Source organism: Nannobrachium achirus (genome assembly GCF_963921795.1).
Source record: "Nannobrachium achirus genome assembly, chromosome: 23".
Classification (NCBI taxonomy): Eukaryota; Metazoa; Chordata; class Actinopteri; order Myctophiformes; family Myctophidae; genus Nannobrachium; species Nannobrachium achirus.
Genome location: NC_137830.1, coordinates 11,308,954 through 11,322,711, shown reverse-complemented (window position 1 = coordinate 11,322,711; position 13,758 = coordinate 11,308,954). Strand labels below are relative to the sequence as shown.

Sequence of the window (13,758 nt, the reverse complement as noted above, 5' to 3'; positions counted from 1 at the left end):
GAATAACGTGTTCCTTCCACACGCTACGTCCAACCGGTGGAAGCTCCCCCCTGTCAGGTGAAAAGAAGCAACTTGGACTCCTCATCCATAGAAGGAAGCATGAGGTCAGTCCGTTGCTCTCCCCAGGTTGGCAGAAGGAGTGTAGCGTCCAGGATTACATTAGATAATTGACACTGGGTGAAAAATGGGTTTCAAATTTTAAAAAATATATATACGATATATACTGTATATAAGCTCAGCACAAAAAGAAAGGAAACTTGACTTAGGTCCATTATATCTCCCCTTTAATAATACCAATTTGTATTGTGTTTTATACAATTGTTATTGTTGGATTTGTCACCTTTACAACGAGGTACAGCTTGTAAGCATCAGGCATTCGAGGCATGAGCTACACAGCCAAACGTGTGGGTAGCACTGACCAAAATTCTCCCAAAATGGCTTGCAATATACTGTTCTGCTGGCATTTACTCTCGTTTTGGGCTTCCTGACACTGAGCTTAAAATGAACAAAGTCTAAAAATGGCCAATATGTGTTGTTTTTTTCTTTTCCTTATTACTGTGGGAGAGTGCAATCATTCAATGAACCAAGCAACAAAGGTGAACACCAAAAGAACAGTATTGCAGGCCTGCAAGGCCATTTTGACCATTTATGGAGGGGGCGCTACCCACACGTTTGGCTGTGTTGCTCATTCCACGAATGCCAGATCCTTACAGTCTTTGTTGTAAAGGTGACAAATCAACAATAACAATGATATCAAACACAATAACATTTGGCATAATTAAAAGGGAGATATAATGGACCGAATGTTGGCAAATCTTGGGTCGCCGCTACCCACACGTTTGGCTGCGGCGCTCATTCCACGAATGCCCGATGCTTACAAACTGTACCTCGTTGTAAAGGTGACAAATCAACAATACAAATGATATAAAAGACAATACAAATTGGTATTATTAAAGGGGAGATATAATGGACCAAATTCAGGTTTCCTTTCTTTTTGTGCTGAGTTTATATACACAGTATATCAGGGTTCCCCAATAGGCGGCCCGCGGGCCATTTGCGGCCCGCGGGGTGCTACTGTCTGTCTGGCCCCCACCAACCCCAGTAATAATGGTGGTATAAGAGCAGCAACAACACTAGTATATCGTCGTTGTCGGGTGGAAACCTGGTGTCTCCAAATTTGTATGTTCTTTTGCAAAGTAAAGCCCTGCTTCATCCTACAAGGCCGTCGCACAAAAGTAGTGAAAACAGCAGATCTACAAGCACACAAGTTGTGTGCTTGTAGATCGGCTGGTTTCACTAGTTTAAATCATTTTTAAAATGATAAATGCAAAACGAACGGTTTTGGACATACAAGATTTTCACCCGACAACGACGATATCTGAACTGTCGCTGGAGTAGCGGGAACGCCACCGTCGCCCCCCTGTAATGTTGTGGCCCTCGGCTTGGTACCCTAGACATAATTCGGCCCTTGGGGAAAACTAATTGGGGAACCCTGCAGTATATGCTTTCCTATCCCCCCCAAGGTGTACAAGAAGGCCATGGAGAACCTGCTCCCCACCCCGGCCAAGTCCCACTACACCTTCAACCTGCGGGACTTCTCCCGCGTCATCCACGGCTGCCTGCTGCTGAGGAAGGAGTCCCTGGGCGACCGGCGCACCATGGTGCGCCTGTTCGTCCACGAGGTGTTCCGCGTCTTCTACGACCGGCTGGTGGACGGCGGGGACCGCGCCTGGCTGTACCAGCTGATGAAGGACCTCCTCAAGGAGCACTTCAGGGAGGACTTCAACCAGGTGTTTGATCACCTGAAACAAGGCACTAAAGTAAGTGGTGTAATGTAACTAAGTATGTTTACTTAAAGGACAACTTACTTTAGATGGTAATTAATTAGAGAAAAGAAAAGATGAGTGTTAAAATGATTTCATTTACTACTTCCTTTCGTTTTAGACATTTTAACGATGTTGATTTCAGTGGGTGGGGCCATGCGTTCAAGCAGCTAAATATGTCTTTTTAGACACAATAAGCCCATTCCCAAGATGCTCCGCAATCTTTCATGGGCAGATGTTGTTATGGGGGCTAGTAGTGTTACTGTAAATAGTAATAAATAGTAAGGGGATTTTATAAGATATTTGACCAATCTGCGAAGTAAATCGTTACCAAGAAATTTCTTCACCAATGTGTTTCTAAAGGTGTGTACTGTGTAATAATATGTACTAAAAGGTTGAAATTCAACTCCCGGGGGAAACCTCATAAAAAAACTGATTTGTGTTTGTGTTCCATTAACTTTACTATACTGGGGAAAAAAAATCTGCTTTAAGTAGCATGTGAGGGGTCAAACTAGGGGTTAACCTTTTCATGATGCTGGATCCATTGCAAGCATTTGTTTTGCACGAAAAACATTCCTTGGACTAAAAAGAACCCCACAAAACGATGGTTTAGTGATGAGTCATCACTTTTCACCATTTTGTGGGGGTCATTTGTAGCCCAAGGAATGTTTTTCGTGCAAAACAATTGCTTGCAATGGATTCAGCATCATGAAAAACCCCTAGTTTGACCCCTCAAATGCTACTTAAAGCAGATTTATCTTCTGTGTTTTTTTCCTGTATAGTAAAGTTAATGGGACACAAACTTTCATCAGTTGTTTATGAAGTTTCCCCCAGGAGTTGAATTTCAACCTTTTAGTACATATTATTACACACCTTTAGAAACACATTGGTGAAGACATTTCTTGGTAACAATTTAGCAGATTTTATTATGTTTCCCTTACTAAAAGAAATCGATGGCTAAAAATAGATGTTTAGTGCACTTGTACGCACTACCGGTAAATGGAATAGATCGAGTCAAACTAAATGTAATACCAACTCCTACAATTCCAAGTGTTTGTGCAGGGTGTTTGGGGGAGGGTGGTCCCCAGTTTAAATATGATTATTTTGGGGGTCGCTGCCAGAAAAGGTTGAGAACCACTGCAATAAAGCATATCATTCAAATGTTCCCCGTTCACAGCTGGTTGAGGAGGACATGCGTGACCTGATGTTTGGAGACTACATGACTCCTGACGTGGAGGCCGACCAGCGACTCTACGCAGAGGTCCCATCCATGGAGAGCTTTGGCCAGGTGGCAGAGTTCTGTCTGGGAGAATACAACCAGACGCACAAGAACCGCATGAACCTCGTCATCTTCCGGTAAGCGGTTCAGGTGTTACGGATATTGGTACCGGTATTACATGGCTTTGATTCTGGTTGGTCAGTCGAAGCATGCTGCGGCCTGTATATCTGAGACCTCTTGAGACCTTAAACCAAATGGACCCGTAAGGGCGTTAAAGGGATATTCCACTTTCAAAAAAACGTTTGGTCATTTTATCGTCTAATCAGGCTTTTGTGAACATCCTGAACAGTTTTTAATTTGCTATTTGATATTCATTTTATCAGACACTCCCCATCCAGGGCCCATTCCTATACAAACCCATTGTGACTTCAAACTCCATTTTAACCACGATAGATTGATCAATCCATTTGGCTTAAGGTCTCAAGAGTCTCAAGATATACAAAGGTCTATTTGGTTACCGACTCTCCACCATTTCTCTGGGGACCACCTGGAACCCCCTCAAGGACCACTGGTGGTCTCCGGACCACTGGTTGAGAACCACTGACCTAAAGGACTGACTTGTGTCACTGTGTTGTGCTGTAGCCAGTGTTGATTTCGTCGACTAGAACTCTGACGAAAAATGTTTGTCGACTGTGTTTTTTTCACTGACGAAAACTAAATTAAAACTAAATAAAAACTAAGCTTTGATGACTAAAACTAAGACTAAATATATTGACAATTTCGTCAACAAAATAAAAACTAGACTAAAACGTTAGGGAGGGACTAGTGGAGAAGAGAGTCATTTTATGTTTGGTTGCTCTCAGGTGTTGGATGCTGAAAATAGCCGATCTACAAGCTCACAACGCGTCGCGCTGCGACGCGTTGTGAGCCTGTAGATCTGCTATTTTCAGCACACAACCAAGTGTAAAATCGGTCATTACGATGCCATCAAGGCCTGCCAAAATACATTTCAGTTGACTAAATCAACTGTAGATTTAGTCGCCTAAAATCTTATGATATTTACATGACTAAAATTAGGCTAAAACTAAAACTTTTCAGGTGACTAAATTATGACTAAAACTAAATGACATTTTATTCAAAAGACTATGACTAAAACTAAATCAAAATTTGCTGTCAAAAACAACATTGGCTGCAGCTACGTGCTGGAGCACCTGTCCCGGATCAGCCGCGTGCTGAAGCAGGCGGGGGGCAACGCCCTGCTGGTGGGCGTGGGGGGCAGCGGGCGCCAGTCCATCACCCGCCTGGCCACCTCCATGGCCCACATGACCCTCTACCAGCCCGAGATCACCAGGAGCTACGGCATGAACGAGTGGAGGGACGACCTCAAGGTATGTAAATGGTGCATTTATATAGTGCTTTTATCCAAAGCGCTTTACAGAGATTGTGCATTACATTCACCCATTCACGCACATATTCATACACCGGTGGCGGAGGAAACCATGCAAGGCACCAACCTACTCACCGGGAGCAATTAGGGGTTCAGAGTCTTCGGGAACCCTTCGTGCTCTAATAACGGTTTCTCTACCCCTGAGCTATGCCGCCCCTTTTATGTACTGTAGGTGGCCTCCACAGTAGTGGTGGGAAAAGTCTCACCTTCATGCACTCTATTTAAATTCCATTGCCCAAAACATGACCGTGTTAATGCATTTAAAATATTTGAAGATAAAATCTATGTTTTTTTTTTTAGAATAGTTAGTTACTTCGTTGTTATTTACTTCGTTGTGGAAAAAGCCAGTCTACAGTCTCAAACTTTTTCGCAGAGCAATGCGTTGTGAGCTTGTAGATCGGCTACTTTTGCTCGTTTTGGTCTCTCGGAGACGTCACATTTCTATGTTGTGTCTCAGGCTTCCATGTTTCTATGATTATACTTTTTTTTGTGCCTTATTCTCAATAAAATTAAGAGCCAAGACTAGATTGTTTTTGTTTTCAAGAATTACAAAATATTTATATTTGTGTATTTATTTTAGAACACAGAATATTAAAAGGAACCCTCACATTTGTACATTTTAAGCATTTGAAAAACCTTTTTAGCACCACTCCCTCATTCATGAGTTGACAGAAGACTTTCAGAGGTCTTTTTTTTACTCCAGTTGATTGCCTCACATTCTCTCTCTCTCTCTCTCTCTCTCTCTCTCTCTCTCTCTCTCTCTCTCTCTCTCTCTCTCTGTGTGTGTGTGTTTGTGTTTGACAGATTACGCAGATTGAGAATGAAACACCATGCTAACTACTTAGAAAACACCATTCATTCATTCATTCATTCATTCATTCATTCATTCATTCATATCAATATATAATAGTTTTGTTTTGAATTTGGCATTTGTATTATACACAATGTCCTAGTTATTTGTATTTGTGAAAATAGCCTTAGGCCGTTTTATAAATAAGAAATCATTGACAGCACAGCAGATAACAGGGTTGTAATGGCCGACGCTACACGTCAATATACGTGGAGCAAGGTTCACACACACACACGCACACACACACACACACACACACACACACACACACACACACACACACACACACACACACACACACACACACACACACACACACACACACACACAGGTTTGCAATTACTACTTTGTGGGGACATTACACATAGTCTACTATATTTGTGGGGACATTCCATTCATTTTTATGCAAGTCCTGTGGCTTTACCCTAACCTCTATCCCTAAACCTAACCCCTAACCCTAAACCTAAACCCTAACCCTAACCCTTAACCTAACCCCTAAACCTAAGCCTATACCTTGTGGGACATTACATTTGTCCCCACAAGGTTTTTTTTCTCCGATTGTACTATCTTTGTGGGGACATGAGGTCCCCACAAAGTAGTAATTCCCTGTCCACTAATGACCGTAACAGGGAGAGCCCGGGGGCTCCCCTGAAAGCGGTATAGTAAATTACATTTCGGACAGGAAGTCCCCGACCACAGAAAAACGGTTAGGGCCTTAACCCTCACGATGTACACTTTCTACGTCACAGACAAGACCGTTAAGGTCCTCAAAAGATTCTTACGAGACGACCTGTCCTACTCTGTCCAGAGAAACGTACTGATGCTCACCACTAAAGACTAAAAATATGAAGTGTGAGCTTTTATCAGTAATGTAACAGCCGTGTGGAATTCAGATACTCACAGATGGGTATTACTTCTTCTCCTAAAGAAGACCAAGTCTATTTATCCTTATAGCACTATAAAATTCAGAAAATGAGGCTTTTTGGAAGTTTAAAAGCTTCCTTTTATTTGCTCAGCGGTATTACACATGTGTATTTAACAATACAAATGCAAATACAAAAAGAATAGAAAAGAAATCAATCAGGATTTACCAATCTATCTATAAATGCGAGAAGTCTCTGCGTGTCTGTCTGTCTGTCTGTGTGTCTGTCTGTAATCCGCGTATCTCGAGAACCGTTCGTCCCACCGGCTTCAGATTCGGCACGCGCGTTCCCCGCCGCGGCACGGAGTGCAGTGCCGGGTCTCGACCCGACCCGACGCGCGGTTTTCCCGAACCGGCGCGAAACGTTCGGAATCTCCTTATTTGATTGTTGGTTTATTTGGTTGATTGTTGACATCAGGCTGTTCCGGAGGAAATCGGCGAAAGCTCTGACTCATTGTGACATCACTTCATAAAAGGCTCTGACATCACGTACGCCACATGAGTCAACAAAAAATCTCTGTGAGTGTGTATGTATGTATGTAATCCGCGTATCTCGAGAACCGTTCGTCCCACGGGCACGTGCGTTCTCCATATATGGGCATAAAATGAATGCCCCCATATATGGGCATAAAATGGATTGCAGACAGACAGATACAGATATCTCCATATATGGACATAAATGGACAGAGGCAAACAGATGGTCAAAGATCTCCATATATGGGCATAAAATGGACGCAGACAGACAGATACAGATATCTCCATATATGGGCATAAATGGACACAGGCAAACAGATGTTCAAAACGGGTCCTATGACAACAGGTATAATGAGGTTTGCATTAACACTTTGAGTGCCAGCCCCCCCTGCCCCCTGTCCCTTACCAGTGCCACCATTAGGTCCCATTCATTTCTGCCCCAATTCCAGGGAATAAATTGGAAATGATCCGATATTCACATCGGAACAAAAATGGGAGGTTTGGTAAAAGAGGATTTTTTTTTTTACCAAAAAAATGTTGGAGTGATTTCGGTGAGCGGTTTTGGAGATAGGTGCTCGAGAGTGCGCACTGCGCAAACCAGTCAATAACCTCAGAAATCTAGATTCTGAGATATTTGAGTTCAAAGAAAAAAAACTTTAGGAAGCCATAGCAACAAATTGGTAAATGGTAACGGAACACAAGTACCCTTGACAGAAAGAATGACATGCCTACTTTCATTATGTGCAAAAAAAGTTAAAAAAAATATTGTACCATCGTCTAGTTTCAAGGGGGCAAAGTGAAAAAGTATGAAATGACTCAGAAGGTAGAAATTGCCTTACATTTTGATAGAACTATGCACTGTGAATTCACTGTGTTTTTACCTGGTCTAGAAGGTCAGGAAGACAAAAAGTCAGAAAAGCGATGTCAACCTTTTATTTTATGGCAACATCGAACCCTAACCCTGGTGAGTACCTCACACATCCAGCATGAACATATTTATGTTCAACAATATTTACAAATATTTCCAAAAAAAAAAGAAATCACAAATATGACTTCACAAAAATAAAATATAACTGGATAAAAGTAAAATAAAATAAATGTGCAGCAAGTAAAGAATAAATAAAATAATATAAAAGTCAGTACTGTACTGTACTGTATTCTCAAAAAAAGGCATTCAACAAGCCAACATTCAGGAGTCAAAGGCACCACAAATAAAGGTCAAAGATGGTACTGTTCACCGTGTGTGTGTGTGTGTGTGTGTGTGTGTGTGTGTGTGTGTGTGTGTGTGTGTGTGTGTGTGTGTGTGTGTGTGTGTGTGTGTGTGTGTGTGTGTGTGTGTGTGTGTGTGTGTGTGTGTGTTTGTGTGTGTGTGTGTGTGCGCCTCAGGTACCTCAAAATGGCCTGGTACCTGTTTCTTGCCATTGTTCTGGGAAAGTACGGCATGCAATGACAGGGTTTTTTGACCAGTGCATGGCAATCTCCGCCTTGTGAACGATAGCTGTGAGGAAGAGAAGTCCCAGAAAGTTCTTCAGCTCCCCTAGAGTGACATTGGTCCAGGCAGCGAACCTACAGTGTGTATGACCTATGCCTGACTCCTCCGCTCTCGCTATCTCAGCCATCATACTGTCCTCTCCATCCTTCCTCCATCCAGTCAGACTCCACGGGCCCTGTATATGATAGAAATAAATAAAAAATACTAAATGATCGTGCTTCTGTATAATTTGTATGTTCTTTAGCAAAGGCTGTCGCACAAAAGTAGTGAAAACAGCAGATCTACAAGCACATAACGCCTCGCGGTGCTTGTAGATTGCACATACAGTATGAAACAGAGCCGATACCTTTATGTAGGAAAATAATGCTGCTATGTGTACCCTGTATATATATAAAATGTCACAATGCGACATAGCTCTGTAAAATGAACAATGCTGTACCCCCTCCAACTGTATATATGTTCCCCATTTTCAACTGGTTTTTATATTGTATTTGTTATACTTGCTTTGGCAATGTAAACATATGTTTTCTCATGCCAATAAAGCTCCTTTGAATTGAATTGAATTGTATAATGTGCACCCAAAAAAATGCACAAAAAAAAAAAAAAACAATAGCAGGTCAGGCTTATTGATTGATTGAAGAATGTATTAGAAAGAGGTGGTAAAAAAAAGAACCTAGCCCCACCCTACCCTCCCCTGCCCCTTCTTTGTATATACTGTTTGTTTAGACTTACTGTCTTTTTTTGTTTTTCTTTACATATCTACTGCATAGTACTGTGTTCTATCTGTCTGTCATTCAATGTTATATGAGATACTTCAATGGTTTCCACTTTCCAGTGGAAATAAGCTTAGTCTTTTCATGGATCTCCTTTTAGTAGACCTTGTACCAGTGAACTGTACCGTCATGAAACTGTACCTTTTCCTATGCAAACTTCTAATAAAGTCTTCAATCAATCAATCAAAGTAGGCTACAGATGCATGGCTCATTTCAACAGGAACCACACTTTATGCAGCTCATACAGTGGTGTGTTCTAGACTCATATTTTATTGTTAGTTACTAGTTAGTGCCTAAAAAGGAGATCGGCTGTTGTTGTAGATCGGCTGTTTTCACTAGTCTAAATAATTTCAAATGATAAATGCAAAACGAGCGGTTTTGGACATAAAAAGTTTTCACTCCCTCCATCACGGAGGTATAGAGGCCGACGCCGAGCGGCGCCATGCCCAGGAGGGTCTCCCAAATCGGGCTTGAGTTGTGGAGGGTGGTCGCTAGTGCTTTGGAGGTTCCCGGGGCTTTTGGGAACCACTGTTCTATACTAGGCTGTGATGTGATGTCCTTGGCTCATTATCGCCAAAATAAACAATGTTCTACTTCTAACGTGAGTGGCACGTAGTATGCAGTGAAGAATATAGCCTAAAATCAGCGTTTCTGAATGTCGACTTTACAATGAAATGGATGCTTCTCTCGTTTGGGTCGGGACCCATTTGTGAGTCGCGGAGACAGTTTTATGGTTTATGGGCCATATATTTCATACATTTTGATACATTATACAGCACTTATCTCATATAACATTGAAAGACAGACGTATAACAAAGTGAAACGTAGAGAACATACCGCAGCACAGCTCAGCAGTGCATCCTACAGGGCGCGGGGAGAAACCGTAGCAATCGGTGGTCTGTCCCTGGCAGCATGCATGCCTCGCCGTAGAAGGAGCCCTTCTGGCCGCCAGAACCAAAATCGAGGCCGTGGATGTACCAGCGGAGGTCCTCGCTGATGAACCGATCGCCCGTAGAAGGAGCTCTTCTGGCCGCCAGAACCAAAATCGAGGCCGTGGATGTTCCAGCCGAGGCCTTCGCTGATGAACCGATCGCCCGTAGAAGGAGCTTTTCTGGCCGCCAGAACCAAAATCGAGGCCGTGGCCCGTGGGTGTAGCAGCCGAGTACCTCCGTGATTTTAGGCTGGCCCATAAACAAAGAAACTAGCCCTTCCCCCACTCCTCCTTGCTAAAACCTCTACATTCCGATCTCTCTCTCTATCTCTATCTCTCTAAATAATACTAAATCTAATGATTTTATAACTAATTCTAGCTCATTCTCTCAATATATCTCTCTCTCCCTCTGATTGCTGTGTGTCCGGTACGGTAAAAGTCACTGAACTCTTTGAGACCCTTGTTTCTGGGGGGAACCGGCCAACCAGCATGCTTGAATTTGGTCACATAAGCGTGTGATGTCATGCAGGGGCGTCAATTGGGTATGGCAGGGGTATGCAGCTGCCATACCTTGACAGGGGGAAATAATAAAAATGTACTTTTCATCGTGCCTGTTGCTAAGGTATGGCAACATGACTGGTGTCTTCACCAGACACCAGTCATGTTGCCATACCTTAGCTTGTTCTGAACTGACGCCACTGAATTGTCATGCATGACGACCGTCCCATCGTCCAAAAGGGCTGTATCTTGGTTACCGCATAGATCCAACACTGTACTACTGTAATATGAAAAAAAAGCATCTGGCGTCATATGACGCCAATATTATTTTCTGGCATCATTGCCAAGTGCGTGTCTGACGTCATATGACGCCCTGGCACTCAAAGTGTTAAAGGGGGAACCGGCACTGTGTCTGCAACACAGTTGGAGGCACAGACAGATACTCCATATATGGGCATAAAATGGACGCAGATAGACAGATATCTCCATATATGGGCATAAAATGGACCCAGAACTATAACTGCAGTGATCTCCATATATGGACATAAAATGGACAGCGACATACAGACAGACAGATACAGATAACTCCATATATGGGCATGAATGGACACAGGCAGACAGATGGTCAAAACGGGTCCTATGAAAACAGGTATAATGGGGTTTGCATTAAAGGGCGGGGCATTCATTCCCTATTTACATTGTTCCGAGTTGGCCAGGTCGGGCGGCCCAGCTTCTAGTGCCTTAAATTAGGCTTGTTCTAAAATAATTCCAAATTTAGATTTAAAAGCAGTAGGTTCCAATAGATTTAGCCTTAGTTACAGGCCAGTCTAAATTTGATAGTTCCAAAAATGTATAATATTTAACGCCAAAGAGGCTCCCCAGACATTCCCCAGACATATGTATGTGTGCGTGCGTGCACGTAGGTGTGCACACTCACACAGGAACTTATTTTGCATCTTTTTCAGACATGGCTATGTCTGAGGTATGCAGAATGCGCTGATCGGTGATGAAAATAGACATGCATGTCTCAAAAATACAGGCTGTATGTCACGTACACAGTGTATGTACTTCAAACACAGGAAATGCATAACCACAAAGAGGCTTCAAAGGCTTGCAAACTTTCCAGTGCACCTGCAGTCATTTCAACCAGTCAATATTGTTCCTTCTTTAACCAGGCCAAGTGATAATATAATAAGCATGTGAGTTGTTCAACATAAATTACGTCGTTTTTCCACTATGTCCAACACCACACACACACACACACACACACACACACACACACACACACACACACACACACACACACACACACACACACACACACACACACACACACAGCCAGTTAGAACCACCTCCCATGTCATGTGATTTCTGGGAAGATAAACCCCTACTGAACTTAGTTTGTTCATCAGTCGGCTGTAAAATGGCACACCAGGGAGTTCAACTGGACAAGAAAAAGTTCTGCTGTTCTATCTGTCTGGATCTACTGAAGGATCCAGTGAGTGTTCCCTGCGGACACAACTACTGCAGCCGGTGTATCGAGGGATACTGGAGTCAGGATGATCAGAGAGGGAGGTTCAGCTGTCCACAGTGCAGACACACGTTTGTCCCAAGACCTGTTCTGAAGAAAAACGCCTTGCTGGCTGACATGATGGAGGTACTGAAGAAGACAGGACTCCAAGATGTTCCTCCTGATCACTGCTACGCTGGACCTGGAGATGTGGCCTGTGATTTCTGCACTGAGAGGAGACTGAAAGCTGTGAAGACTTGTCTTCAGTGTCTGGTCTCTTACTGTGACACTCACCTCCAGCCTCACTATCAGTCTCCTGAAACACAAGCTGGTCAAAGCCTCCAGCCAGCTTCAGGAGAACATCTGCTCTCGTCACGACGAGGTGAAGAAGCTTTTCTGTCACACCGATCGGCAGTGTATCTGTTCTCTGTGCTCCGTGGAAGAACACAAAGGTCACGATGTTGTCTCAGCTGCGGCAGAGAGGACTGAGAGACAGAAAGAGCTCGATACGAGTCTGCAGAACATCCAGCAGAGAATCCAGGAGAGAGAGAAAGACCTGAAGGTGCTTCACCAGCAGGTGGAGTCCATCAACCACCGTGCTGACAGAGCTGTGGAGGACAGCGACACCATCTTCACTGAGCTCATCTCTTCCATGGAGAGAAGACGATATGAGGTCAGGCAGCTGATCAGAGACCAGCAGAGACGTGAGGTGAGTCCTGCTGAAGGACTGAGGAGGCGTGTGGAGCAGGAGCTCACTGAACTGAGGAGGAGCCACGCTGAGATGGAGCAGCTCTCACTCACAGAGGATCACATCCGTTTTCTACAGCATTTCACCTCCTCCCTGTCAACCATCGGTGAATCTACACACCCAGTCAGACCCAACGTCCGTCCTCTGAGATACTTTGAAGATGTGACCGTGGCCGTGTCCAAGATGAGGGACAAACTAAAGAACATTCTTACAGAGGATGTCTCAGAGACAGTGAACAGAGTGTCAACACCAGCAGAACCAAAGACCAGAGCTGAGTTCTTACAATATTCATGTCTGCTCACACTGGATCCAAACACAGCTCATCAATCCCTGTCTCTGTCTAAAGGGAACAGAAAAGTAACATGGAAGGACAGACCACAATCATATCCTGATCACCCAGAGAGATTCACTAAAGAGAGTCAGGTTCTGAGTAGAGAGGCTCTGACTGGACGCTGTTACTGGGAAGTAGAAAGGAGAGGATACTACGCTCATATAGCAGTCTCACATAAAGAAATCAGCGGAACAGGCATTAATGAATGTGAATGTGAATTTGGATTAAATGATAAATCATGGTCTTTACAAGCTACAATCTTAAATTGTTATTTTTTCAGACACAGAGGCATTGAAACTAAAATCCCAGGTCCTGTGTCTGTGTCGTCCAGAGTAGGGGTGTACCTGGATCACGGTGCAGGTACTCTATCCTTCTACAGTGTGTCTGATGACACCATGACTCTCCTCCACAGAGTCCACACCACGTTCACCCATCCCCTCTATGTTGGACTTAAAGTTTGGGATTATGGAAACACTGCTGAGTTGTGTGACCTCACGTAGATCAGACACGGTTTTGACTTCGGTTTTGTGCTGACTCCACAATAAGTTATAATTCAAATTCAATTCATCAACATTTTCTGCATCCAAAAATGTAACTGTTGATGTAAAAAAAGAAGAAAAAAAAGAATAAAGGTCAAACAAATCTTTGCCATTCAAAACTTTTTTTTATTTGTTTATTTTGTTTATTTCTTTATGAATTAAATTATTTATTTAATCTATTGTATGATTTGATCATCGTCT

At 43.2% G+C, this 13,758-nt stretch overlaps 1 protein-coding gene and 1 pseudogene across 2 annotated transcripts in view; both read left to right on the top strand.

Annotated features, from left to right (window-relative positions):
* Positions 1 to 13,758, top strand: part of dnah12 (dynein, axonemal, heavy chain 12) — a gene marked incomplete at both ends in the record, with an annotated part of 116,740 nt that overhangs the window by 54,571 nt on the left and 48,411 nt on the right. The window contains 3 exons of the mRNA XM_080754209.1: positions 1,524 to 1,823; positions 3,001 to 3,179; positions 4,238 to 4,430. Of these exons, the coding sequence (XP_080610335.1) occupies positions 1,524 to 1,823; positions 3,001 to 3,179; positions 4,238 to 4,430 (672 nt within the window). The remainder of the gene's footprint in view (positions 1 to 1,523; positions 1,824 to 3,000; positions 3,180 to 4,237; positions 4,431 to 13,758) is intronic.
* On the top strand, positions 11,853 to 13,518 carry LOC308309060 (tripartite motif-containing protein 16-like; annotated as a pseudogene). The gene has a single exon. The product of its transcript is annotated as a tripartite motif-containing protein 16-like (transcript).